Source organism: Nesoenas mayeri (assembly GCF_963082525.1).
Source record: "Nesoenas mayeri genome assembly, chromosome: Z".
Classification (NCBI taxonomy): domain Eukaryota; kingdom Metazoa; phylum Chordata; class Aves; order Columbiformes; family Columbidae; genus Nesoenas; species Nesoenas mayeri.
This window is the reverse complement of record NC_137542.1, coordinates 76,851,855-76,878,364: the sequence shown is the minus strand read 5'-3', so window position 1 is coordinate 76,878,364 and position 26,510 is coordinate 76,851,855. Positions and strand designations below refer to the sequence as shown.

Here is a 26,510-nt window from a genome sequence, read left to right as displayed (position 1 = left end):
GATGGGACAAGAGCCACCGGCCGCCACCTCCATCGGTGTCCGCAGCATCGTCATCCTAACGGGGTTGCGTGTTGAGGCAGCACTAACTGAAACTGTGTTAACACCCCAGGAGGGCACTGCGGGGATTAATTAGTTCATATTTGTTAAGCGCTTTGAAGATGAAAAACACTTTAGGAAACTTAATAGTTACTACTCAGTTGTTTTTGCCCGTGTTGTTTCAGCCGAGCTTTGCACTTCAACCACCAATCTACACGTCTCAAGAGGAAAAAGCTTTTCTATTGCACAATATTCCTCCTGTTCACATTTTTGCAGATAATCACCCACCATAAGTCAAATTGTAGCTCCAAGAAGCTGCGTTGACAGCATCTCTACCCTCGCATCCCACCCAGGGTCACCAGTTGGGTTTAATATTCCACTCAACCCTTTGGAAATCAAGCGGCGAATTGTGCCGATTTGTTTCGCCGCGTTTTCTGCCTAAAGCAACCGTTTCCTTTTAGCTCCAAAACGCTTTAGTTCCAGATTTACCGCATTTCTCGCTCGTTGCACCGATTCGCTCCAACCTGGTTCCTAAGTTGTTGCATCGTCAAAGTCAAATGTGACCCCCACTCTCAAAAAAGCCCCAGAATGGGAAATTCGGCCCTTTCGTAGGAGCTCATCAAAGGTCGGCTGCCATATCCCGTCATGGAATTGAAATCATTTCGGAGTCATTCCTATGAATACCAATTTTAGAAGATTATAGTCATTTCTCCCCCGAACCAGTGGGATTCAATAAGATCCTGCAATTTTTGTGTGAAATAAGGGCGTTCAAGGCCACCGATTTTACTCGCTGGACTCCAGCCAAAGAAATCTACATAAATAGATGTGATTAGAAAAAATTGCGTTAATTTGCATGTGATGTGTTTTAAAAAAAACCCTTTAAAAGGTGTTTAGGGACATGAAAGGGAAGTCTAAACTAAGGAGTTTCTATATTACCTTGGAAATAGTGTCAATAATTTCTTGCTGTCTTGGTTTGTTCACAGCAATTGATTGAACGGGTGTGTGACCGAGCAGAGAATAATATCGGTGATAGTGGGAAAGCCTCGGGATCACAAACTCTGCGGATGTTTAATAGTAAAGAGCTGCAGGAGGAGATGGTGAAGACAAGACCCCCTAAAATTGAAATAATAATAGTAGTAATAGTAGTAATAGTAATAATAATAATAATAATAATAATAATAATAATAATAATAATAGGGTCTGGAAGGTGAAAAGCAATTTATAAAAGGGAAGACCACTCTAGCAACCATAGGATGCTTTGGTGAGAGAGGAAAGTAAATGAATTATTTCCAAGAGTGAATTATTATTATTATTATTGTTCTTTCCATCTATGAATTAAAGACCATCAAACTCTAGGGCGGTTGGGCTCCTTCAGAAAGAAATTGGCCTTTATTAGTTAGTGTTTCAAGGTGGCTCATGCTCCCCTGACGTGATGACTTTACAACCAACCAAGAGCATCCATACGGGGGTTTAATGCCCTTTAATTCATGTCCATTAAGCTTCCAGCTTTCAATAATTTCCCCATAGTGGGAAATTGCCAAAAGGAGCAAATCTGACTCGTCCCTGACGTCGTAGCTCAAATTGTCCAGCGCGGCCCAGCGGAGCTCAAAAGCCACAAAAAGCTCTGGTTGTCAAAAGCAAACCTGCTGTGATTTATTCTGGTTTTAGCCCGTGTTCGGATGCTCGGTTGTATTTGCCTCTTCGGCCGTAATAGGAGCGTTATGCTCTTTTACAACCTGCTGTTCTTTTGGTTTCTTCTTTTAATTGCAAGATGTTCCCCAGTCAAAACAATGACAGAAAAGGCATTAAAGGGCAAAACAGCAAAAGAAAAACCAACCCCGAAACACAACATCCAATGTGGAATAAAATCTGGCAGCGCTGCAAAATTAAAATGGAGCGAACCAGAATGAGAGATGAGCGAATTATTTGCGGTGAGTCATTTGTCTTCCTGGCTGCCTCCAAAGTTTGTTGTTTGCTCCGAATCGTTGGAGAAATGGGATGTTTCCTGATGATAAATGCAAGATGGAGGCTGATGGAAATTCTCTCTATAGGTCACTACGGAAGAATTTGGATGGTGACAAGTTGGTGGTTACATTTAGAATCTGGTTTCTATCTGATGAAGCTTTTCAATGACTGAAAAGGCACAAAATCACAATTCGCACCATGGGAAGAGCAAACCAGACCTAATAATATAATAATATAAATATAATAATAACATAAATATAAATATAATAAATATAATAATGATAATAATAATAATAACGATAATAATAATAATAATATAAATAACCTTTTGCCCTGAGAGAGGACGAGCACTTGGAAAGATCACCGCAATTCCGGAACACGCTTCCATCCCTAATTCAAGGCCAAATCAAAATATTCAATCCTTAATTCAAGGCCAAATCAAAATATCTTCAAACATGCTTATGTGACTTCTAAATACAAGACGACTCCATCAAGCTCCACATTTTGGAAAGAGAAACTGCTATAGACAGATGGAACCAACCCATAGAATTAAACTTCTCCTCCTAAACCAGTTGGGATTAAAACCCAGACCTAACAGGTCCCAGTTTTCAACTCAAACCATCACTTCTTTATATTACATTGAATTTTTTCCCTCCAATGCTCAGTCGCTTTGTCTGATATTGAAAACAAAGTTGTGCTTATCGGGGCTAAGGCGATGCCGGTAATTTCCGAGGCGCGTCTTTATAAATGAATAAACTGTTTACCGCAACACATCAAATTAAGGAGAAATATATTTAGGAACAGATTTGCGCTGCTTTGCTTGCCGTGATTATAAATTATTTTGTCACTCTAACTGCCTAATTGCGAAAGGAGAAGGAGCTCTTAAGGGAATAAAAGTAAATATTGGAACAAGTGAACGCCGTGTAGCATCCAAACGCGTCTCTTGGCATTTCTGGGCTTTGTTTTGTGATTTTTGGGAGACTTCTGATGACACCAAGAGCCTCAGGAAGTCACGGTTGTGTTGAGGAGGATCTAAATCCTCTTTATTCCCTCAGGTATCGTATTTTCTGCTCCTTTTTCCAGCCCAAGTAGGAACCGGTTGAGTGAACTTGGAGGTTTGTACGCCAAGAAATGGAAGAACCTGCCTCAAGGCTGGAGCTTTACCGACCGTGGAAGTACGACATTTTCAAGAAAACCATCATTTAAGTTGCTCAAAGGAAATATTGCGAGTCAAAAATAGGGCTTTTTCCTGATAAAAACACAGTTTTCCCAGTTAAATGGGCATTAAACAGCCTCTCGTGCCACTTCAGACATTGGTTGCGATGGCCAACGACACATGGTCATGGCCCATGGGCAAAGATGATCATACTAAACCAATGATAAACTTCTAACCTCTCGTTATTAGAAGTCTCATAATAAAAGAGAATATCATTATCTCCTAATATTTAGTGCCTTCTCGATGCTACGACTCTCAGCTACATCTCATCTACACGTGTAAAATTCAAACATAAAACCATAAAATACAACACGAAGATACTTTGCGCTTTTAGTATCTATGGACTGTATCACAAGAGCCTCCTCCCAAACCACAGCAAGAGATTCAGAAGATGCACAGGAGGGAGTGTAAAGAATTACTAAAATAATAATTATCTTAATTATATTAATTAATAACACTGCAAATGGATGGGAGCCCAGAGGGAAACGTCAGAAGATGCTGGTTCAGCATCACCCGGGTCCCTCTGGTACAACCCATCCTTATATAGAAGACACCTGTATAGAAGAAATATAGAAGAAAATCATCATTCTAGATGATTTTTACTTTATTATTTTTATTTTATTTTATTTATTTTATTATTTTATTTCATTGTATTTCATTATATTTTGTTTTTTCCTTATATCGAGCTTCTCAGTAGAGCAGCCACAATAATTTCCAGGGTCCGTAGGGTGAATATTTTTCCTACTTTATAATTTCTAACCCTTCTAAAGACATGGAAAAAATACCATGGACCACAGAAAATAAAAGCCCAGAAGCTCCTTCTTCTCGTCTTCGGGTGACGGGCAGGGCAGAATGTTCTATAATATCTGCTCCTGTTCCTCCTGACCTTCTCTTTCTCCTTCCTTGGTCTTTTTATCGTTTCTCTCCGCGATACCCAGGAACACAGAGCTCTACTAATCAGTGTCATAGCTCATTAATTTGCTTTATTGGTCTCTGGGTAAACCAGGAGCTGCCGAGTCGTTATCATTAAGAAATAACTGCCCAGAGCTCCGACTCCATGTGTTGCCCGGGGTGCATTAAGTGGCTTAATAGTATCTCTAAATTTCTCTTAAATGGAAAGGTGGCCGGAACATTTATCACCTTGAAGGAGGTTTAATCAAATCCCATAACATCATGAATTATCCGGCCAGTTTTGACACCGTAACCTTTGAGAATTTCTACGTGCTCAGCAGCGAGGGGTCGGACGCGGACGATATTTAAATACGACAAAATCCACTCGGCCCATTAAAGATGAACTTCATACTTGTGTGACGCTATTTGAAGCGCGCAATTATATGTCGGACTAGTTCAAGGGATGTTTTCTAAGAGAATGACCCACAAACCCTTTTTGGTCTCGGAAATGTGTATAATTAAAAGTGAGGATCCGAAGGTATCGATCTACGAGCTTTCAGCAAATTTTCCCTTTTGAAAGGTTAAGCTCTGCGCTTGTTACTGTCCTTTCCTATAAGTAACAGATTTAAAGGTTAAAGAGCTCTTTCTCTGTGGTCTTCTCCATAAGTAAGAGATTTAAAGGTTACATACATTGTTTCTAGAGGACACGGCTCTAAATAGCGGTGACAGTCGTTTTGATGTGACTTTTTGGTTCTTTTCAACCACTTCTTTGCTACCGACTCCTTCAGGAGGAATCCAGTCGCAATTTCCAGCTCCCAGCTCATCTCTTCCTACAGCCACAACACCAATATCTATCTGAGAGCTTGCTTGGCTTTTTCATATGTATTGACTCAATGAAATTGGGTTTTTTTGTGAACGGTCGTGAAGACGCAGTTTGTTTGACAATATAAGCTCAGTTTTCCTTGTCAGAGGGATGGAGGTGGCTCCTCTACCCTTCTCGTCATTTTCCTGGGCAGTTTTCAACTTGGGTGGCAAGATAAGGGATAATTAAACCAGAGAATCAGAATAGAATAGAACTAAAATTAGAACTGATTAGGATAGACTAGAATTAGACTAGAAACAGAATAGAATCAGAATTCAAACAGAATAGAATTCAAATAGAACAGAACAGAATAGAATTCAAATAAAACAAAATAGAATAGAATTAGAATAGAACTCAAATAGAATAGAATAGAGTCAGAACTGGATAAGAAAAAGGGAAGGGAAAGGGAAAACCAGAATAGAATGGAATTAGAACAGAACAGAACAGAACAGAACAGAACAGAACAGAACAGAATAGAATAGAATAGAATAGAATAGAATAGAATAGAATAGAATAGAATAGAACAGAACAGAACAGAATCGAATCAGAACAGGAATAGAACTAGAACGAGATAGAACGGAACAGAACAGAAGAATAGAAGAGAAGAGAAGAGAAGAGAAGAGAAGAGAAGAGAAGAGAAGAGAAGAGAAGAGAAGAGAAGAGAAGAGAATTGAATCAGAACAGGAATAGAACGAGAACTAGAACAGAAGAATAGAATAGAATAGAATAGAATAGAATAGAATAGAATAGAATAGAATAGAATAGAATAGAATAGAATAGAATAGAATAGGAATAGAATAGAATAGGAATAGGAATAGAAGAATAAGAACAGAAACAGAACCGAAACAAACAGAATTAGAAGAGAGAATATTCTAATTCTGTTATAGAAATAGAATAAAATCAGAATAAAAACAGAATTCGAATGGAAAGAGAACATTTCCAGTTGGAAAGGACCTACAACAACCACCTAGTCCAACTGCCTGACCCAAAGGTACATTATATGATTAAAGACATGTCCCAAATGCCCCTTAAAGACCAAAAGACTTGGGGCATCAAGGCCTCTCCACGAAGCCTCATGCTAAATAAATGCTTCCTAATATCACATCACAATATTGCGGGTCCTTCCGGCCGCCTGAGGAGCTGAAAGGAAACATTTGCTCTTGAAATGTAGTAAGTTTAGCTTTGGCAGCCTAAAAATCGTAAGGGCTTTGTTCAGAGTTTGGCGATGGGTTTAATTTGGAGATGGCCAATGGTTTGCCAGGTGATGATATTTGAACATAATTAAATATGGAATTGGCCGACCACAACCTGCCATTATCTGAGTTGATCCTAAAGTCAAGCTCAGCCTTAAGCAAACCAGCCACGATTAAACCCTGGCCTAAAGCAAAGCAATTCTCCCTGCTCTATCCCCTGAAAAGCCGCAGCCTCGTGTTTAACTCATTAAATTCGCCCACTACTAAGGAAGACCAAAGGAATTCAGCTTCTACATTTCATTCCAATTATTTCTTCAGTTTTCTCGGTGTTTTAAAATGGGGAGAGAAATAAAGTTGCGTATGGCTTTAACGTGATAAATAGAGATATTCCTTGGAAAACAAGTCTATTCCCCTCTTAAGCATCGTACGGTTATTTTTCCTTAAGCAACGCAGCGTAATTTTAAACACAAGGAGTTAGAAATCAATCTCTTCTTAGCTCATTGATCTCTAATTAAAAGTCCATGCAAGCGCCCTATGAACTCTTCCAGCTTCTGGTATTTCCCATTTACTTGTTTCAGCCACTTTTAAAGTGAAATCCCTTTATATTTTGGCAGAGAACTCATATTTCTCTCCCATTTCTCACCGTTATCAATTCTGATCTGACCCAGGTCTCCAGTCACCGAACACCATCAATATTAAGCAATAATCATGATAATAGTCATTCATACCAAGCTTTTTCCATTCACTTGCCCGTCTCCCCCTATGTTATTAAATTAATAGAGCTGCCACCGCCCAAGAAAAATAGCAGAAAGGGAGAAATCTTATTAAACTGGAGATAAAATTTTAAACAATGATAGGAATTGCTAAGGCTGGACTTTGGGCACCGCTCAGAGCCTAATAGGAGGGTTACTTAGTTATCTGGTTTGCTTTAATCAGATGAGTGTTTAATCAAATTAATTCTAACCGCTGCCAACAAGAAAAGCAAGAACACGCTCCAAATATTTAAATACTTACACTCTATTCAAGCCCAAAAGAGTCCAGGCTCTTCCATATCTCTTTTTCTCATTGATGATGATCCATATTTCATATATAAACCCTCAAAATACAATTATTGTGTAAAGGTCTACGGAACTGATATCCCGTATCGTGATGGATGCTCTGGAAGGTCTCACATCTCCCAAGATCCATCTGCAAATTCATTTCTTATCAAGATTTCCACCGTTTATTGCTCTGATTTGGAATTTCTGATGATGGGGCGAGATCATTCGCCTCTTCCCCATCTATCCAAACTCCCTCTATCAATAAATACCAATAAACAGGATATTTTAGGGTAGAGCATCCGCACGTCACCCCGCGCAGCACTGGACCCTGCAGCTTGTTTTCTAGCTTCTTGTTCTAAGTACTTTAAATGTAAATGATGGGCGCAAAAGGTCACCAAACGTGATCAATTGCTCCGTGACATTTTACCTGGAGAATAAGCACGAGCAAGTAAACACAAAAGGTTCGGAACGAGATGTGCCGAGACATCGATGCCCTTTGGGCGCGACGTGGAAGAGGAATTTAAGTGACTGGAGCTGGGCTCATGGAAAAATGATAAATAAATCGGAATCTACGTTTGAGAGCATGAAAATGAGCAGAAGAAGAGAAAGACACAGAAATATTCGACATTTTTATGGAGCGAAGCATTGAAGAGAACGAAACGCGCCTTGCGGAAAGCCAATGAGCGCGATGCCAACAGACCTACCTGCACGCGGCGCCTATAACCTACCAATACAATATTGATTTCCCGGCCCTTTTCCCCCCCGGACCAGCCCTGCTGCTCGTTATTCCATTTAATCATAGCGTAGTTACATTTATTACAGATGTTAATGTGCAATCTGGGACCAGTTTCTGCTCGTTCGGTTGAGTTTAAGTGACGCGAGTGGTGCTGAAGCTTCTTGGGAAATTAAAACAATAAATCACTGCTGCCCTCTAAAACATTTTTGGGGGTGTTTCGGTTCTTTTAACGTCATTTGCTGGACAAGGGAAGGGAACCGTCTATTTGTAGGTGAAAAGTTGACAAAAAATAGGGGTATCTATAGAAATATTTGCAGTCATCAGCCACTTACCCTGGAGTTGACCACTTCCAAGGAGACGTTCCGCGGCGGCGCGCTGGGCACTGCGAGCCAAGAGAAGCAAAAAGAAACGGGAAATATGGCCATTAATGTCAAAGAATTGGTTGCATCCAACGTTATTCTCTTTGGAAAGAAGAGCGCGACTTTGACACCTCGTTTAGAACCTGATGGCAACCTCACGAATAACGCAGGTGGCACTTCAGAGGTCCCCCAGAGAGATGAGAAACCAAATGCATCTGCTCATTTATTCCCATTTTTGATAACCCTGTTCGGAGCCCTTTAAAGAGCCACTTGACAGGCTCCCCACGGTGACACCGGCTACTCGAATTCACTTATTTGTTGTCAACTCGGTCACAAATAAACAAGAATGTGCCGCAATTCCTCCAGCTTTTGTTTCATCAAGTGCATTTCAGAGCATATTTTAATATACAGAGCAGGGTCTTCCTCTCTTAGTTGCATTAGTGGACGCATACGGCTGCTTAAAACAAACTTTAGATATCATTTATCTAGCTGATTTTAAGAGCTGAAAAAGAATCATGGTGAATACCCAATTTAAGAAGAGTTTGCAGCGCGATACATCAGAGAAACTGATTTTTCAGTGCACATGAAGTGAAAGCCAAGTTCTTCAAACCATTTTTCTATGATATTAACAGGAACGCAAGGGCAACATCGTTCTCGTTGCCGTTTTTCCGCACGTTCCAATTGATTCAGCAAAGATCTACGGGGATGATCTGAGACCCGAAGCATCTTGGAGATGAAATGAGTTCCTTTTATTGAAATAAGTGCTTGGATTATTATCTCTTGTTATCTGAATGGGGAAAAGACTCTGATTATAGAGGATAATTTAATCGGCAAAGAGCATATGAGATGGAACACGTTCCTATGTATTGTCTCTATGTCTTGTTTCAATATTGTCCATATTTAGTCTATATTATCCACATTTAGTCTATATTATCCATACTTAGTCTATATTGTCCATTTTTAGTCTATATTGTCCATATTTAGTCTATATTGTCCATATAAGATGGAGACAATCAGCACAACCTGAAATCAACACTCTGGAAGAGACAATTTTCATCTAGAGCAGGAAATAATCCCCGATTTTAACAGCTACGAATCTCTAAATAATTTAATAGGCACTAATACGATAAGAAACATGAAAAGATGACAGCAAGTTATATAAAATATACGTTTCCCTGGTGATTTGAAGCAGCATTGGTCTGGTCATGTCTACGTTCAACAAGCAAATCCGCAGCACTTTGGAGCATCCTCAGCGCAAGCTGCGATTTAAGGATTTAAGCCAGACCTAAGTCATTTGTCAGGCCTAATAAGAAAATAAGATTGTAAATAGAGACCGTAAAAGAGGAAAAGTAACAACAGTTTAACAGGAGGGTCCCATTGGCAGGAGATATTTTGTCTCCCTTAATACAGGGCGGATGTCGGTGCTCACGCTCCCCTCGTTTTGACAAATATAAAACCTCTTCTTGATGAAGAATATTTGCTCAGAGTTTTAGTGCAACTACATTTTATTCTCCTACCCTATTCTCTTATTTTTAAATACTATTTGCTTGTCTTCCTATTATTTCGATTATTTCTCTTTGGTCACCGCTTGTCACGTTTCCCAACGTTATTGTGTCCGTGGTCATAACTGATCCATCCCGTATCATTTTATCCAATTCCTCGATCGGAACGAGAAATAAACCCAGATCTGAGCCAGCATCCAACTCAATCATTGGGTGTCTTTACTCCTTGCTCAGTCAACGAGCCTTTTTGCGTTATCAAATCAGACCCTGATTTAATATTGCGGGTTGTATAATATGAAAATGAGGGAGCTCCCCTGGCAAACGGAGATTCCAGTTGCATCCTTTGGTTTGATGTCTTGATCAAATCAATAAATGCGATGCACCTGGTAAAATTTGGGATTTGTTTATTATTGGCGGCTTAATTACACCATTAGAAATTAGAGCAGAATTTACTTTACCCAGCAATTCCAATAAGCAATTAAGAGGTGGATGCATTTAGGGACAACTTGGTCCCTTTGTCTCGGCACCGGTGGATGAAGCCCCAGATGAAGAGGAGGAGGAAGGAAACGGTCCAGTAATTCTTCCAAATGGATGGATTGGATAATTTGGAGGAATTCATGATACCAAGAGGTTCGGTCCCCAATAGGGTGATGCTGGTCACCGCGTCGGTGGCAAAACCGGCCCAAAAACCACATGTCAAGACAAGAAACTACATAATTTTTCCTTCCTTTACTTCTCGGCTCTAAAACGGGGCGGGTTAAACGTCTTTTATTGCGCATCCTTCCAGCAGAAGGGACCTTAACCCTGGGAAAGAAGGAATTGCAGAGAGTTTTGGTGCTGTAGATTTGCTCTTGTAATTCCCTCCTTAGGATTTGCTATCACCTTGGCCCAGGCTTGGCCAAAGCCAGGCTTAGCTAAAGCCAGGCTTTTGCTGCTGCTCTTTGCAAGAGACCAAAGTGGTTGCAAGCAGACGCAGAAATGATGAAAAGGGGCTTAAATAAGAGAAAAGCAAACACCGTCTTTTTGCAGATTCCCCAAACAGCGGCACCTCCGCATTTCGGGAACGCTCCCCAACAAAGCTTGTTAGCACCGCGTTTTCTTTGCAGCCAGGTGAAGCGTTTCAAACCCTTGCAGGGGATAATTTTCCACCTCATGAATAACAATCTTTCCCTTCCTCACGTAGGCTGACATTTAAAAGCAAAGCGGAGCCGAGGGCCGCGGCTGGGCGCTTCACGCTGTGAATTACATCTACATACATTATGCAAAATATTCATTTGCGCTTGTTTTCCTTTTGTTTTTATAATTATAAGTGTGAAGTAATTTATTCCGCCAAGCTCCAGCCTGTATTACAAGGGAAAACTGAATTTGCTGGGGAGCGTAAGGAGCACAAAGAGCCCCAATCCCCATCGCTCCAACCTCCTGCCAGGTAGTTGGAGAGAGCGAGAAGGTCTCAATATCTTCTTTCAACCTCACACAAGCTGTTCTGGGAGAGTTATCAACTCTGTAAGATAATTAGGGCAATATTTGTAAATATAAAGGGATCAATCTCAGACACCCGGGTTCTCCGTTCTGTTCTTTCGCTCTATCGATGCCATGGAAAGGGAAAACGCTCAAGTTTTTATGCGGCTTGAGGCGGTTACCGATGTGTTGGGCATCATTTCTATATATAGGTTTGTTAGCACAGGTCGTCCGGGGAGACAAACCCAGCAAATCGAAGCCCACGGCAACATATTTCTTGCTTACTCTTAATTTTCTACTCTTGCGTAAGATTAAACATGAAAATGACATTAAATTAATGAGTCCAACCTGAACTCCTACACGTTGCTTTATAAGCATGGATGGAAAAGCTGGCTGAATTTTTATCAGATGGAAAATGAACTGTTGTTAAATCTTGCTTTAAAAGCTTAGTTGAAATCTCTTATTTTTAAATAAAATGCTGGTAAGTAAAAGGAAAACAACAACTCACTGTCTTGGGGTTCAATCAGGAGCTGGCACATCCCTGTCTGCTCTGCTTTCTTCTTTACAAACTCCCACTGAAATCATTTTTCCTTCATTTTTACGCTTTCCGAGCCCAAATAGCTCCGACAAAGTTATTTGAAGCAGGAGTGGGGATCAGGCTCAGCGACTTCAACAAGAGTCGGGAGCGCGGTAACGTTTTGTGAGATCGGCCACAACCGAGCGCTTCTGAACGCCAAGGAAAGTTCAATTTATCGCCTGGAGCTCGGGGAAGGATGACGGACCAGCAGCTTTTTGAGCCTATTTGCTGCCCCGTCTTTAAATCACAAAGCAAACCCAAGCGGTTGGGTCTTCAAACGCAGGTGTAGTAAAATACAGAGTGTTTCAAAAAGAGGGACGTACTTTGAAATCGCTGTATCTCTGCAAACATGAACAGCGCATGAATGAAACTCGAACCGCTTGAAAGAATGGGCTGCAAAGTTACTACGAGTTGCTAAGTCTGTTTGCAAATCTTAGTGTAATTATAATATGTTGAAGTTGTGAAATCTCTTGCTTTGAAAGTGGGACCATCTTTATGAAACATGCTGTATGTTCTGCTGAAAAGCTACAGCTGGAAGTTAAAGAGAAAATACGGAGAAAAGCACATTACTCTTGTCGTGAGATGTAGGAATAATGAACAAAATTATCCTTGGAGAATATCAGCTGTGGGTGGGTACTGAAGCTCTGATTTCTGCCCTGCACATTCAATAACCTCCTCGTTTCACAGAATCACAGAATGGACGGGGTTGGAAAAGACCTCAGAGATCATTAAGTCCAAGCCTTGGTCCCACTCCAGTCCATTGACTGGATCATGGCACTAAGTGCCATGGCCAATCTCAGTTTAAAAACCTCCAGGGCCGGTGAGTCCAGCACCTCCCTGGGCAGCCATTCCAATGCCTGACCACTCTCTGCAAAGAATTGCTTTCTAATCTCCAGCCTAAATTTAAGTTGAAGCCCTGTTGTCCTATTGCTGACTGCCTGGGAGAAGAGCCCAAGCCCCACCTGGCTAGAACTGCCCTTCAGGTAGTTCTAGAGAGTGCTGAGCTCAGCTCTAAGCCTCCTCTTCTCCAGACTAAACAAGCCCAGCTCCCTCAGCCTCTCCCCATAGGGCTTGTGTTCAAGTCCCTTCCCCAGTCTTGGCCCTATTGAACTTCATCCCATCCCACTGGAATCAGCCCATCGCTGATTCACTTTCATCGCCGCCTCTTCCAAAATCCAGTGATAGAAGAAAACAATGAATAAAATCCTGTGACAGAGACAATAGTTCGGGGTCTGCACTCACCGTCCGACAAGGTGGTGACCGTCACCTCCCCGCTGGAGACGCCGGGGCCGTAGCGGTTGTAGGCGAGGAAGCGCAGGGTGTACTCGGTGAACTTCTTCAGCCCCTCCAGGCGGTAGGAAAGTCCGTCCACCTCCACCGTCTGGCATGGAAAATACCATAAAGCCAAAGGAAAAGCGTCAGGGAGGGTGAACGAAGCACCCGATTCCTGATATTTGTGATTATCATGCACTATTAGGCCACAAAAAAGACTTTTTCGCTTTCATCCCTGCCCTATTCTGCGCTAAAAAACTTATTCAAGGCCATATTGTACCCACAGAGCTCATCTCCTATCAAATATTGGTCATTAAATGGTCAGTGGGAAGTGTCTGAGCAGTTTGCAGAGGGCAAAGTTGCTTTTTTGCCACTCGACAGTAGGTGCTCATGGTGGAATTAGCAGCACAATTAAGTGCAAGAGCATCAACGCTGAGTTTTACTACGAGCATCTGTCAGGCTGGAGAGAAAACACATCATTTCTAGCCTCAATTTCTATTATTTCACCCTCCTACTTGAACATGCAAGACACAACTCAAAATATACAGTGTACAAAGATCATATGGAATCATCACAGAATCGTTTTAGTTGGAAAAGACCCTTAAGATCATTAAGTTGCACCATTAACTCAACACTTAAGTTTATGGCTTAGGGATGGGTTTATGGTTTAGGGATGGATTTGACAGCGCTTGGACAAAGTGCCATTAAAGTGTTGATGGTTTTGCACAATGTAAAAGGGAAATGTAAGGGGGTTTTAAATGCTGTTTGGATTATTATTTCAGTCTAAAGCTGAGGAATGACTGATAAATCTATCTATCTACCTACCTACCTACCTACCTACCTACCTACCTACCATATATCTCAGGCTGTCTCTTCTCCCTCCTATAACCATTTTATACTGGTGGCAACTTCTTTTGCTCAATTACCACTGGTCCCTGGAGGATTCATCTGCAAAAACCTCTCTTGTCGTTGCTCACCTGCTCCCTCCCCGTCGCCGTCTCGGTGCAGAAGAGCCTGTAGCCTTGAACGGGGCCGTTGGCGTAAGCGGGAGGATCCCAGGAGATGAGGATGGACGTGGGTGACGTGGACACAACTCGCAGGTTTTCTACCGGGCCGGGAACTTGCACTGCGGAGGGAAGAAGGGAATAATTGGCGCAAATATCCAATGCGCACAATAGATGTAGTTACCTTTGCGGCAGCAGGAAGTCACGCCAATCTGATCGACCTCTCATCATCCGCAAACCCGAGTTTCCCCTTAAAAAGTTAAGCTGGACTAGTATAAGCTCCAATATTAATATTTAGCCCCAGTTCTTGCTCTTAAATAATATTCTGGTGTATACGCAGTGCCCAGCACTTAGTTCTTGCACAAGCGCATCTTCTAAACCAGATAATGACAATCAAAGTGGAAAAATATCCCATTCTTGAAACTATTGTCTCATTAAACCATTAGATGATTAAACTATTATCTTGTGTTGATGAAATTCTGGAAATGCAGAGGTTGGCAATAGGTTTAGCTTTAAGTAGAGCTGATTCCAAATGCACCATTTGAATTGCAGATCGTGCTGGGGCGGGGGGAAGAAACACAAAACGGCCTCAAATGACAACGCAACATAAATAATTTCTTTATAACTGATAAGAAAACTGTACTACGTCACCTTTTGTTATACAGACCAACTTAAAATGCTCTGATTTCACCCAGAATGCAAATTATCACATATCAACTAGATCACGGTTAAGATATTTTTATTTCCTTCGCCCAGCCTCGCTTTTCATTCTCTTCCAGTATTTCTGACGGGCACCCTAATGTGCTTAAGGTCTCGGTATTTTCAGCACAACACAAAGCATTTAATAATCCCTCCTGATCCCTTCTGTCAAATCATAATCTCGTGCAAATTGGCATTAAGTTTTAAATCTTCTCCAAAATTCTCCTTTTTCTAAATAGCAGCCAGAGCCTAGAACTGCTTTACATGCCATTAAAACACGTCATTAAATCATGTTTCTCCTCAAGTCGGTCTTTTACAACTAACAGCATCCTTTCTTGAAGAAAAAATGCTTCAATATATATCCCCAGTTTCTTTTTCCCATTTAGAAATATGCATTAATTTCTGTTATTGTTAACGATCCCACTTGTTTCTGGTTGCATTAAACCCCATGTTTTTGTAGGCACCTACTCCTCAAAAACTGCAGGAACACAACTCTGGGTCTCACAAGTTGCTCATGAGATTTCCTCTTCGCTATTGCTCAGTTCAACTTCTGAAAATCATAGTTAATAAGACAGAAGAAAGATCCAAGCGCCTAAAAATAGGAATGTCGGCGACGACGTCCAAAATCGCTTGGCAACTGCTTCAACGTGCTGAATATCTCCCTCAAACCCGACGGTTTTAGAGGTTTCTGAACCGCGGCGATGGGAATTGGGCTCATAACAAACACCGGCGAGCACGCTGAGGAGCCCCTGGTCATCACCATTGGTACATCAAGAGTCCGGTCACCCCAAGACTTAAGGGGGGCCTTAAGTTCTCCCACGAGCCACTGACCTTCTCTTGGAGCTCTCGATGGGCTCCAGCCTTGGGCTCCAAGGTGTATTGATGCCGAATTACGCACAGACATTTGGATACGAAGGCAAAAATCCTGAAGACCACCATGAAGTTGATTACCCAAATATGAGGGGAAAGGATCAAGTTCTACTGCTTTTCTTTCTCCTTCTGCTCCCCAGGGTCTTGACTTTGCCTCTTGATAATTCAAAGCTTTTATAAAGGAAACAAAACTGCTTATCCCCACTCAATTTGTTAAAGGAATCCGCCTGTTAATTCCAAATCAGGCATCTTTGGTCTGTGTCAGGCATGAGTCGTTCTTCTCTAGGACGAGATGCACTGATTAAAGCCTTGTTATTATATTTCCCTTTTCATTTAAACAGCCGCTTCTCTGCTGATCTGCACCAAAACCGGTTCAAACACAAACCATTTATGAAGCCACTTGCAGTTACTGATAATAGAGCACAAGCTTTGATGCTGCCTTTGATTCCCCTGCTGCTTCGTTCTCTGTAGTTAACAGCTTTAACGAGATTTCATTAAAATCTGGCTCCACGCTGCACAGAAAGATGCAACTTCAGAGAGATTGCGGGCAGGGAAATTAATAACATGTGTGATACGTGAATTTAATGTTCTTTGAGTTGTGAAGGAACACAGGACCAGCCCAGTACCTACCAGGCCAACCAGTACCTACGACTGGCAGCACACAGTTTGATGAATTGTCAATGCGGTGATGAGGTTCTCAGGGTCTTTTTCAACCAAAATGACTCAGGATTCTAAGGTAGCACCAAAATCTTGAGGATCTCTTCCACCCAAAATGATCCTGTGATTCCATGATATGGAAAGAGCGAAGGGACCTACCTCATGCATCCCTTGCTCAACTAGAGGTTCAAGAGTCTGTCTCGCACCTTGGGGCTTGTCCCGCTGTTATATTGGTGGAAATCACAGCACAAATGGCCTTAACCGTAATTTGCGTCTCTAGACTTGGCTGTTGTACAAATAAAACCTGTCTCTCCATAGAGATAATTCTGTTGCTGGTCAAAAGGTTTGAGGTTTGTCCCATTGTTCAAACACGGTGGCGTTGGATCAGCTGGAGGTCTCCTCCCAATGCCCCACTTGGGATCCAGGATATTTATTTCATTTCCAGTGCCCAGCCATTGCTGGTTTAGGAAAGTGGTAGTGAGACAAAGACATCGCCACGGTCTGCAGCTCCATTGAGGTTTTGGGATGAATCGGGGATCTAAAATATGGAGATTTCATGCAAACGTTGCGACGCCTTGATTTGCATCGTTGATGAAGACCCGCTCACCTGTTCTGCCTTTTTGTTTTGCCTCCAGATAAAAGTGGATTTAATTTCCTGCTCCTTCTCGGCGAGTCAGTCAATGCAAAGTATTTCACTTGGCATAACGGTGCTTTTGCAGAAATGACAAGGTACTTCTCGCCAGCAAGGCTTATTATTTCTAAAAAGCAGCGATGAAGTGAGAAGCACTGAATTCTTCATGCCAACCAGCTCCACGAAGCACTGAAAGAAATGGAAAATCCTTCCTCTCATTTAGAACATTTGGAATATTTGCACTGACTCAGCTTGATGCTTGTTTTGTTGCTTACATGGCAGGTGAGAATTGATCTCCGATTCAAGAGAGATGTGCAGAATATTCTCCTCTCCTTCTCTCTGCAGCTTTTTTCCCAAGTCTTGAGGAAGCAGCACAATATACATTTTCAATGTGTCTTTTATTTGAGCCCTCCTTCTATCTCTTTATTGCAAACGGCCTTGAGCAAACTCTTCCTTGGCCTCTCGTGAGGCGCAGGGAACCGCGTCTTCAGCAGCGGCGTGGAGAGGGAGTCACTGAATCTGCCTCAATGGCCTGGACTTGGTGCCATGAAAGGAATTAGAAATTCAAGAGGGAAAGGAAGAGAAAGGGAAAAAAAAAGGGAAAGGGAAAGGGAGAGAGAGGGAGAGAGAGGAAGAAAAGGAGAGAAAGAAAGAGAGAAACAGACAGAAAGAGAAAGAGAGAAAGGAAGAGAGAGAAAGAGAGAAAAGGAGAGAGAGAAAGAGAGAAAAGGAGAGAGAGAAAGAGAGAGAGAGAGGAAGAGAGAGAGAGGAAGAGAGAGAGAGGAAGAGAGAGAGAGGAAGAGAGAGAGAGGAAGAGAAAGAGAGAAAGGAAGAGAGAGAAAGAGAGAGAGAGAGAGAGACAGAGAGAAAGAGACAGAGAGAGACAGAAAGAGAAAGAGAGAGAAAGAGAGAGAAAGAGAGAGAAAGAGAGAGAAAGAGAGAGAAAGAGAGAGAAAGAGAGAGAAAGAGAGAAAGAGAGAAAGAGAAAGAGAAAGAGAGAGAGGAAGAGAGAGGAAGAAAAGGAGAGAAAGGAAGAAACAGAAATAGAGAAAGAGAAGGAGAGAAAGGAAGAGAGAGAAAGAAAGAAAATGAGAGAGAGAAAGAGAAGGAGAGAAAGAGAAGGAAAGAGAAGGAGAGAAAGGAAGAGAGAAAGAAAATGAGAGAAGGAGAAGAGAGAAAGACGAGATAAGGAGAGAAGGAGAGAGAGAAAGAGAGAGAAAGAGAGAGAGAAAGAGAGAGAGAAAGAGAGAGAGAAAGAGAGAGAGAAAGAGAGAGAAAGAAAGAGAGAAGGAGAAAAGGAGAGAAGGAGAGAAGGAGAGAAGGAGAGAAGGAGAGAGAGAAAGAAAGAGAGAGAAAGAGAGAGAAAGAGAGAAAGAGAGAGAGAAAGAAAAAGAGAAAGAGAGAAAGAGAGAAAAACAGAGAGAGAGAAAGAGAGAAAGAGAGAAAAACAGAGAGAGAGAAAGAGAGAAAAACAGAGAGACAGCGAAAGAGAGAGAAAGAAAAGAGAAATAGAAAGAGAGAGAAAAAGAGAGAGAGAAAGAAAGAGAGAAAAAGAGAAAGAGAGGAAGAGAAAGAGAATCACAGAAGCACAGAATGTTAGGGATTGGAAGGGACCTCGAAAGATCATCCAGTGCAATCCCCCCACCCCAGCAAAGAGAGAAAGAGAGAGAGAGAGAGCGAGAGCAGGAAAGAGCGGGAAGGCGGGAAAGAGCGGGAAAGAGCGGGCAGGCGGGAAGGAGCGGGCAGGCGGGAAGGAGCGGGCAGGCGGGCAGGCTGGCCGTGGCACTGAAGCTCCCCAGAGTCTGAAGGATCAAACAGCATGAGGTGACGTCTCATCTCAATTACCAGCGCTAAGAGCATCTCTACAACTGCCCTGACTCGACTTTAAAGGTATCTAAACAGCAAACCCTGGTCCTGAATTTATATTTTCCCTTGCGCAAGAGAATGGGGCCTAACGCAGCTCCGGCCGCCACATAACGCAAAGCAAAGCGTCTTCCAAGCGCCAAAACTGAAGGGACTCTTGTATTTCGAGACAAAGACACCCCCAAAAATTAAAAGGCCAGGTAAACGGGAAGCCAAAAGCAGGAATCAAAGACACAAAACCAGCCATCACCACCTTTTCCTGCCCAAAGCGGCGTTCATTACCATTTAAAGCCATTGAGAACATCCCCACCCCCTGCCAACGCTCCACAGAAATGACTCGTAAAATTAAAGAACCATGTAAGAGCGGCATAAAGTTACCCCAGGGTGTATTTCGCGGAGCTATTACAGAAGAGTACACACAAATGAGGAGGATATTAATGACTATATAATATATCGCTTCCCCCTCGCATCAAACGACAAGAGAAATTCACTACGGAGGCGCTAAACCAGAGAGACCTACGCAGCTATCAGAGGTACATCTTTCATATATATATAAATATATTAAGTATATTATATTCGTTATATATTACAAATATATTTTATATATTTTATATGTATTTTTAATATATGTGTTTCCTCAAAAACAAAATCTACCATGAAAATAAACCCTACTATGACTTTTCAGGATTTTTGAGGATGCTCAAAATATAAGCCCTACCCCCAAAATAAGCCCTTGTTCCACTTCATTAAAAAAAGGCCATTTAAATAGCTATACATATATAAAAGTAAAGTTAATTAGCAATAGAATGCAGCAGGACAGACAGCGTTATGAGTTATGATGATGGTTGAGAATGTGATGAATATTTGTATAAATGTTGGGTTTTTTTGTTCAAGAATAAACGTAGATGGTTGTTCATGGAAAAATAAGATATTCCCTGAAAATAAGAGCAAAAATTACTATAAGACCCTGTCTTATTTTTGGGGTAATTACAAATACCCCTGCGTAGAAGTGTCTGATCCAACCTTGAGCAAAAATTCAATTACTCCAGCACGTGTTTGCTCTGCAAACTTAATTTGTGTAGATCAGCGTATATAGAACTGATTAGCGCTCGATCAAATTGTCACCTATGTGTGTTTTCAAGACAAGTCTTCCCCTCCTGTTCTTTTTTCAACGTGAAATTTCATTGCATTAATTTTAATGGCCTTTTAATGTTCTATGCGGGTTTGACATTTGTAGAAGAAATGTGCGTTAAAAGCGGCTGCAGCTCAAGTTTTGTCTCTGTCTTTTTGACGTTTGCTGTGCAGTGACTTCAAAGGATATTGTCTGCATTGAAAACCTGCTAGAAAAACCACAACAAACCAAACAAAACCCATCAAACCCCCAAATTTCAATAGCGCAATTGTTTTAATGCAGTAGTGACGGGACATTTTGTTATTTGGCTCAGCAAATTCTAAATATATACATATACATATATATCAATGCTTCCCCATCATAATAATAAAAACTGAAGTTTTGAAATGATACGGGGACCGCTTTCTAAGGGTAGATGTACCGGTCTCTAATGAGTATTAAAGTTAATTACAGAATGAGCTGGGCAGGTATGGATCGCGGTGACCAAAGCCACCCAAGCGGCTCCCAAATTCACCCCAAATCTCTCCGTTTTTATGTCAAATTTGCCATTTTCAGGCCATTGAGGGGTCCGAGATTCATACTGGCTGCCCCTTGAAGCCCAGCATGGGATGGGGAGACATCTGGGGCCACAGCTGGGCTCCTCTTAAGTAGTTATAATACTTCCCAAAGAGCCAGTGATTAATTATTCCTTATAAAGCCCTGGGTGAGAAGTCAAGATGTCGGCGTGCGCTCAATTAATTTCACTTAAAAGGAGATGAGGAAAAGCAACTTTATGACGCCGACAAGTTTCTTTTGGGGTGCAACATTCCTCTTATTCATCTTTGTCCTCCACAAATCACGGAGACTTATTAAAACCCAGTTTTAATTCCCAAAGGCTGGGAAGAGATGGGAGCTGGTCTCGCAGCAGGGAAGTGTTTTTAAAGCCGGGATGGACAATTTCAATCCTCATCGACGTGGTTCTTTATTCTCTGCTCCCAAGCTGCTTTAACAGCATCTTGAGGAGCCCAAATAATAACTCACAAAGTCCCCACATGTGGTATGAAAAGATTAGACATGGCTTAAGCAGGCGGGGATTTAAATCCTGACTGGTAATACTGGAGTGAAATTATATACCATAAAGGCAGAGAAAAAGGGGTTGTAGGTTACTAAAAAAAAGAATACAATAAAGAAGAGGGGGGGTGTTAATCTGGGGACAAAAACCTTCATATAAATCCAGCCCATATATTCTGGATGATTATTTCAAAAAGCTGGAAGTCGTTCCGTTGATCTTTTAAACTGATTAGGGAGCAAATGGGTGCGTTTTGCAAACAGACATGAATTTCAGATGTCCTTTTTCTTCTTTAACGATGCTCCATTGCGTAACACTTCGGATACTCCCAAATATGTGGAAATTCAATTTGTGGGCAGCCCTGTAATTTATTGTACGATAATTATAGTTCGAAAAGGGGCCGACTGCCCCCCAAGACCTGAGACTTGTTTCCCAATCATCAGATAATTTGGTCTACAGTAAAAATTAAGAAAGAAAAGAAAAATGGAAAGCAATATTTCCTCTACGCTTGAACTTGATCCTTGAGAGGAATCTCCAAGTTATTAAACAGGAGAGATATTCCAAATGTCTACGTTGCATTTAATGCGGCCACGGCGGCTCCAGATGGTAAGAGCACAAGTGGCTGCTTTTCCTTGGGGCGTTTTCCCAATTGAAATGATATAAAATCACATAGATAAAATCCAAACGTATACAATTCAATGCAAACCTACAAAGAGGTCAAAACCAAAATCAAGCCCTAAACATTTACATTAAAATACACCATTGCTAGGAAATTGCTGACATATTTTTCATATATTCCATCTTGCACTAAGTTTTCTTATTTTTCCTTGTAAAAATCCAACCCCTTATGCAATGTGGCGTAATTCTGGATATCACTTCTAATGTCATATAATAGAAGATGGGCTGTGGCGGCATCAAAGCCACCACACAAACCGCCAACGTGCGGCTCCGCAAAACCGCTATAAATTGCGGAATGTTTTTAATTATCGTGTATAAGGACCAGGCCGTGCTTTTGCTATGAAGATCTATATGAAAAACTCAGTGTAGCGGGAAAGCCGCGGGTTCACGGTTACGACCCGGCGCGTGTCGCACTCACGTTCGGGCTGTGTGGCCACCTTGACGGGCTGCGAGCTCTCGCCGGGTCCCCACTCGTTGTTCGCCACCACGCGGAACGTGTACGTCTCCTCTGGCTTCAGGTTGCCCACGGTAAGCTGGAGCGTCCCCGATTGAGATGTGTTGACCGCCCGTTCCCTGGAAAAACACCAAAAAACCCCAAACTTAGCACAAAAATCCACTTTAAATGCATCTTAAAGCATCACTTATTGTTACTTCTCAAACTTGAGGTTGGTTTGCTGCGAGCGCTACAAAAAAGCCTTGTATTCTAACACTTTATTGCACAGTAGTTCTTTGCCTTTCTTAATATAACAAGAATTCTGCAAATCCAGAATCTTTAAATCCAAATCCTTACGGTCCCTTCCAACGCAAACCATTCCATGATCCTTCTCCACCAGCTGCTCTCAGTGGCAAGTCCTGGGGTAACTGGTCAGCATGGTCTCCTGGGCAGGGAGACGCACAGGACATGATCCTCCCATTGATATAAAACCCATTTAATTATAATTTTTATTGGTGCTATAAGCACACGGAGCTATAAGGTATCACAGATTTCTCTGCCTTGGGTCAGGCAAAGCTCAGCCTAGCGCCAAGTAAAGCTCGGCCTAGAATCAAGCAAATCTTGGCCTAGTATCAAGCAAATCTCAGCCTAGCAGTGACTTGGGCCTGCTCGTTGAGGACGATACAAACCCAGATTTGTTAATGTGGGATTATAACCACAATCCCTAAACAGTAAAGCGGGGTCTAAATAGGATGAAATCGGCCATTTCATGGCCGATCTGCAAACGGAAAGAGGTAAAATGGCTTTTGTAACTGATTTCTTATGGGCAGTGTGCCTTGTTCCTCTCCTAAACGCCCTCGGAAAAGCTGAAAACAACATTTCATGCTGCGGAAAAAATATCATTTAAGGCAGAATCAAATAATGATGATGGGGCATCAGCTGGAGATGATGTTGGCAACTGTATCACATTGTAATATATCTGATTTTTTAACGGCAACAAGACCACCTTTCAATCCCAAAATAGCTGTAAAGGAGCAAGAGCAGAAAAAGGAGAGGAAGCGGTAGAAGAAAACTCGACTCAGATCTCGGTTTTAAGACTTCTCGGTGACACTGGGACCTGTGGTGATAAGTACAAGTCTGGAAAGGTGCTATGACTTGGAGCATTTTTTCAGTTTTTTTCTCATAATTTAGTATGAAATTGAGAAAGAAAAATTAAACCATGCACGTATCTGGTGCTTTCAGAGCACATGTCACTGCTGAGTGGCTTCTTGAGCCAAATCCGATCTGCATTTTAGTCTGGTGCCATTGGGACGCAGGTGTGAAGTGCCCAGATGAGGTGTGAAACTCTGGCCTATCTTGGATCCGATGCTGAGGTCGCGGAGCGATGGAAAAAAATCCCATTGGAGGAGATCCAGGGCTGCTCCTCTTCTCAGCCCTGAATTTGATGTGTCACATCGTGGTTTTGGCCATTTGGAACCATCCGAGCATGTCATCTTCATTGGATCTCCACGGTGACACCAAATCTCCCAGGACACTTCTCTGAGCAAACCAGGAGTTGTGTGACCACGCAAAGACATGGGTGCCCTCAAGACAATGAACGCAACGAGCTCATCGTGGCTCAAGTCCATTCCTAGATTCATTAGCTCGAGTTCAACCCTGTGTTTTGGCCCTGGTTTCCAGTTTGGGAACAGGAGGTCTGGGCCATCCCCAGCCCATGCTGAAAAATCACGGAGGGGATTTTCTCCAGCTCTGTGAACCTCATGAAAGCCCTGAGAAAACCAAACTTTTCTACGCTTTATTTCCTATAACGTGAGTTTTCCAGCTCTCAGATCTAGAGCATCTTCCAAATGCAACACCAGCGTCCCACCTCACAACGGGGTCAGATACAGAAATCATCTAAAACCCACCGAACATCCTTGATTTGGGCACTTTTACATTTGGGGTTTTCCTTTTCGAAGCCATAAATTACAGTCTAAAAATAAAAAGACCTTGACTAAAGTCATCCACCTTCTTGTAAAACGAAGCCTTCGACATGTAATTTCCAGTGACTGAAGATCATGTTACGTTCCGGTATCAGCACGGAAAAGAGATAATTACAGCTCCCATATATCTCTTAGGTGTGTAACAAATGCTTTTCTAATGTTTCCAACACCTAATTAGTTACTTGGAGCCAGACAAGTCGTGTTAATGCTCTTTGCTGTGAAATGAATACGATTAATTTGAAAATGGATGGACTTTTACTGCCTTGAGTTCTTTTTTTTATATCCCGTTCTCATTATCCTGCAAAATAAGATCAAGTCTTTGATTAAAATAAGCAAAACTAACGTAAATAAATCAGCTGGGAATGATATTTATTTCATTTATTGGGAAAAATAGTTTCCTAAGTTAAAAAAGGATAGTTACAATCCAGGCCCTATTATTTAAGCCCCTGTGACATTTCAAAGGTTCTAAGTCTCTATTTTGGGGGGTTGTGCCTCATCTAAAATGCCAAAAAAGAATATATTCCCTTATAAATATTTCCCATTATTTATAAATAGAGTGAATTTTTAATCGCCAATTAAATTTTAAAATCTAATCACAGCGATGTAAATTCTCACCAGGAAGGCAGAATTCATTCACAACCCTGCGCAGGTAATTAAATGTGACTTACGGTGGCATTCCAGTTGTTTTTTCAGTTTAGAGATAGATGAGGAGCAAATCAGCAAAACCAAACAATGTCTCTTGCTCTGGGGTGACTAATACGCTGCCACATAAATATCAAATGTCTGCGTGAATCAATTGCTGAGAAGCAAAAGCAGCCGAGGGGACCAACCGTGAGGCCGAGCGCAAATCTCGACATCAATAGCAGCTCCAAATTTGAACCTGGATCGAAATATCGAATGGAGCCCGTTTTGCAACTCTAAATTTTGCAACTAAACGTTCATGATTGTTACAGTCTGCGTGTGTGTGTATATGTCTATACCTTGAAGAGTGATACCCACTGAAATGCAAACGTTATTTTTTATTGTTATATTCCGCTCTATTTGAACAGAAAATAAGCACAAGCAAATGCATCCTAAGAGCTCCGTATCTCCTAACAGATCCTATATGTGAAACCCTCTATTTTTGCTCAGTTTTTCATCAACCGCTCGCTATAATCAGCACATATCATCAAATATCTCACTTTTAAATCCAAACTTCCATCTCGACCAGAAGCGCAGGTGTATTGCTTGGCTGTTTATTTATTCCCCAACATATCTCAGGTCTGTTCTATCCTTCTGCTGAGAAACTCGCCTTTTACCTTTAAGTGCTCTTTCCCATCGCCCTTTAGCAATGGCGAAAGCGTTTGATCCGGCGCAGGACGCCAAGATGAAAAAGCATCTCCCATCTTGCTACGGCAAGAAGCGCAATCGCTTCCAAAAGGGGTTTCTTTGAAAAAGCTGAGCTAAAAATAAAATATATCTTTATGATATAGCTCAAAACACAGGAGGCGATTTTTCGGATGGTTGCGTTGGTCCGGGTGGTACCACCAGATGTCAGAAAAATCCTCGTCGCTCTTGAACCCTCGCTCCGCATTTGAGTCGTCTCGACAATTCCTTTGCATCCCTGAGGTGAACGTCAAAGCCAACATTCATTTTCTCTCATCGTTCGTCTCGAAGTTTGCAAGACCGCAGGTGTGTATTGAAAAGTGCTGTATCTTGAGTCTTGCTGCAGGGAGCATAGCGGAACTTTAATTTATTTTATCTATTTATTTGCTTAGTTGTTTGAAAACAGAGCCCACGGTCTTCTGCAAGTGGCTCTTTAAGCAGATCTGCATCTAGTTGGGCGTGGGACTAAGTCAACCTTGTGGTCTTGAGCAGCACCACAGAAACTGTGGCTGAAAATTATTTGGAAGTGCAATGGCTGAGCTCTCTTTACAACCTTTTTTCATCTTGGAAACACCACTATTTAAAGGCCTTACACAAGAATATTAGTATTTTCTCCTCGCTGCTAAACTAAAAGGCTGAGTTAGAATATTATAGAATCATCTTGGTTGGAAGAGACCCTCAGGATCATCGAGTCCAACCCAACGCTGGCACTAAATATGACCTGATCCAGCTGTGTGGCAGCTCTGATGTTTTTAAAACAGCTCAGATTGCCACTTCATAGCTATAAAAGAAAGCTGCACCTTGTTCAAGATCAAGTTGAGAAGCTTGTGAACGTCCAGGAAATTTTGCCTGTGAGATGATGATGGCGGCTCAACTAATTCACCTCTGCTGGTGATGCAAAGAAGCCTTGAGCCTGTGTCTTCAGGGGAAGATAAAACATGGAGCTAAATAATATATTAGATTGTCAAGTAAGAGCAAAAGGAGATAAGATCCATAGACATCACTGTCAACGCAAACGGTCCTTCAATGTACATGGCTCTT

At 41.8% G+C, this 26,510-nt stretch overlaps 1 protein-coding gene across 1 annotated transcript in view; it reads right to left on the bottom strand.

Annotated features, from left to right (window-relative positions):
* The window catches only part of DCC (DCC netrin 1 receptor), a gene marked incomplete at both ends in the record, with an annotated part of 255,054 nt that overhangs the window by 80,575 nt on the left and 147,969 nt on the right, over positions 1-26,510 (bottom strand). Inside the window, 4 exons of the mRNA XM_080362678.1 lie at positions 8,272-8,321; positions 13,078-13,216; positions 14,085-14,233; positions 22,108-22,262. Coding sequence (XP_080218804.1) covers positions 8,272-8,321; positions 13,078-13,216; positions 14,085-14,233; positions 22,108-22,262 — 493 coding nt within the window. The remainder of the gene's footprint in view (positions 1-8,271; positions 8,322-13,077; positions 13,217-14,084; positions 14,234-22,107; positions 22,263-26,510) is intronic.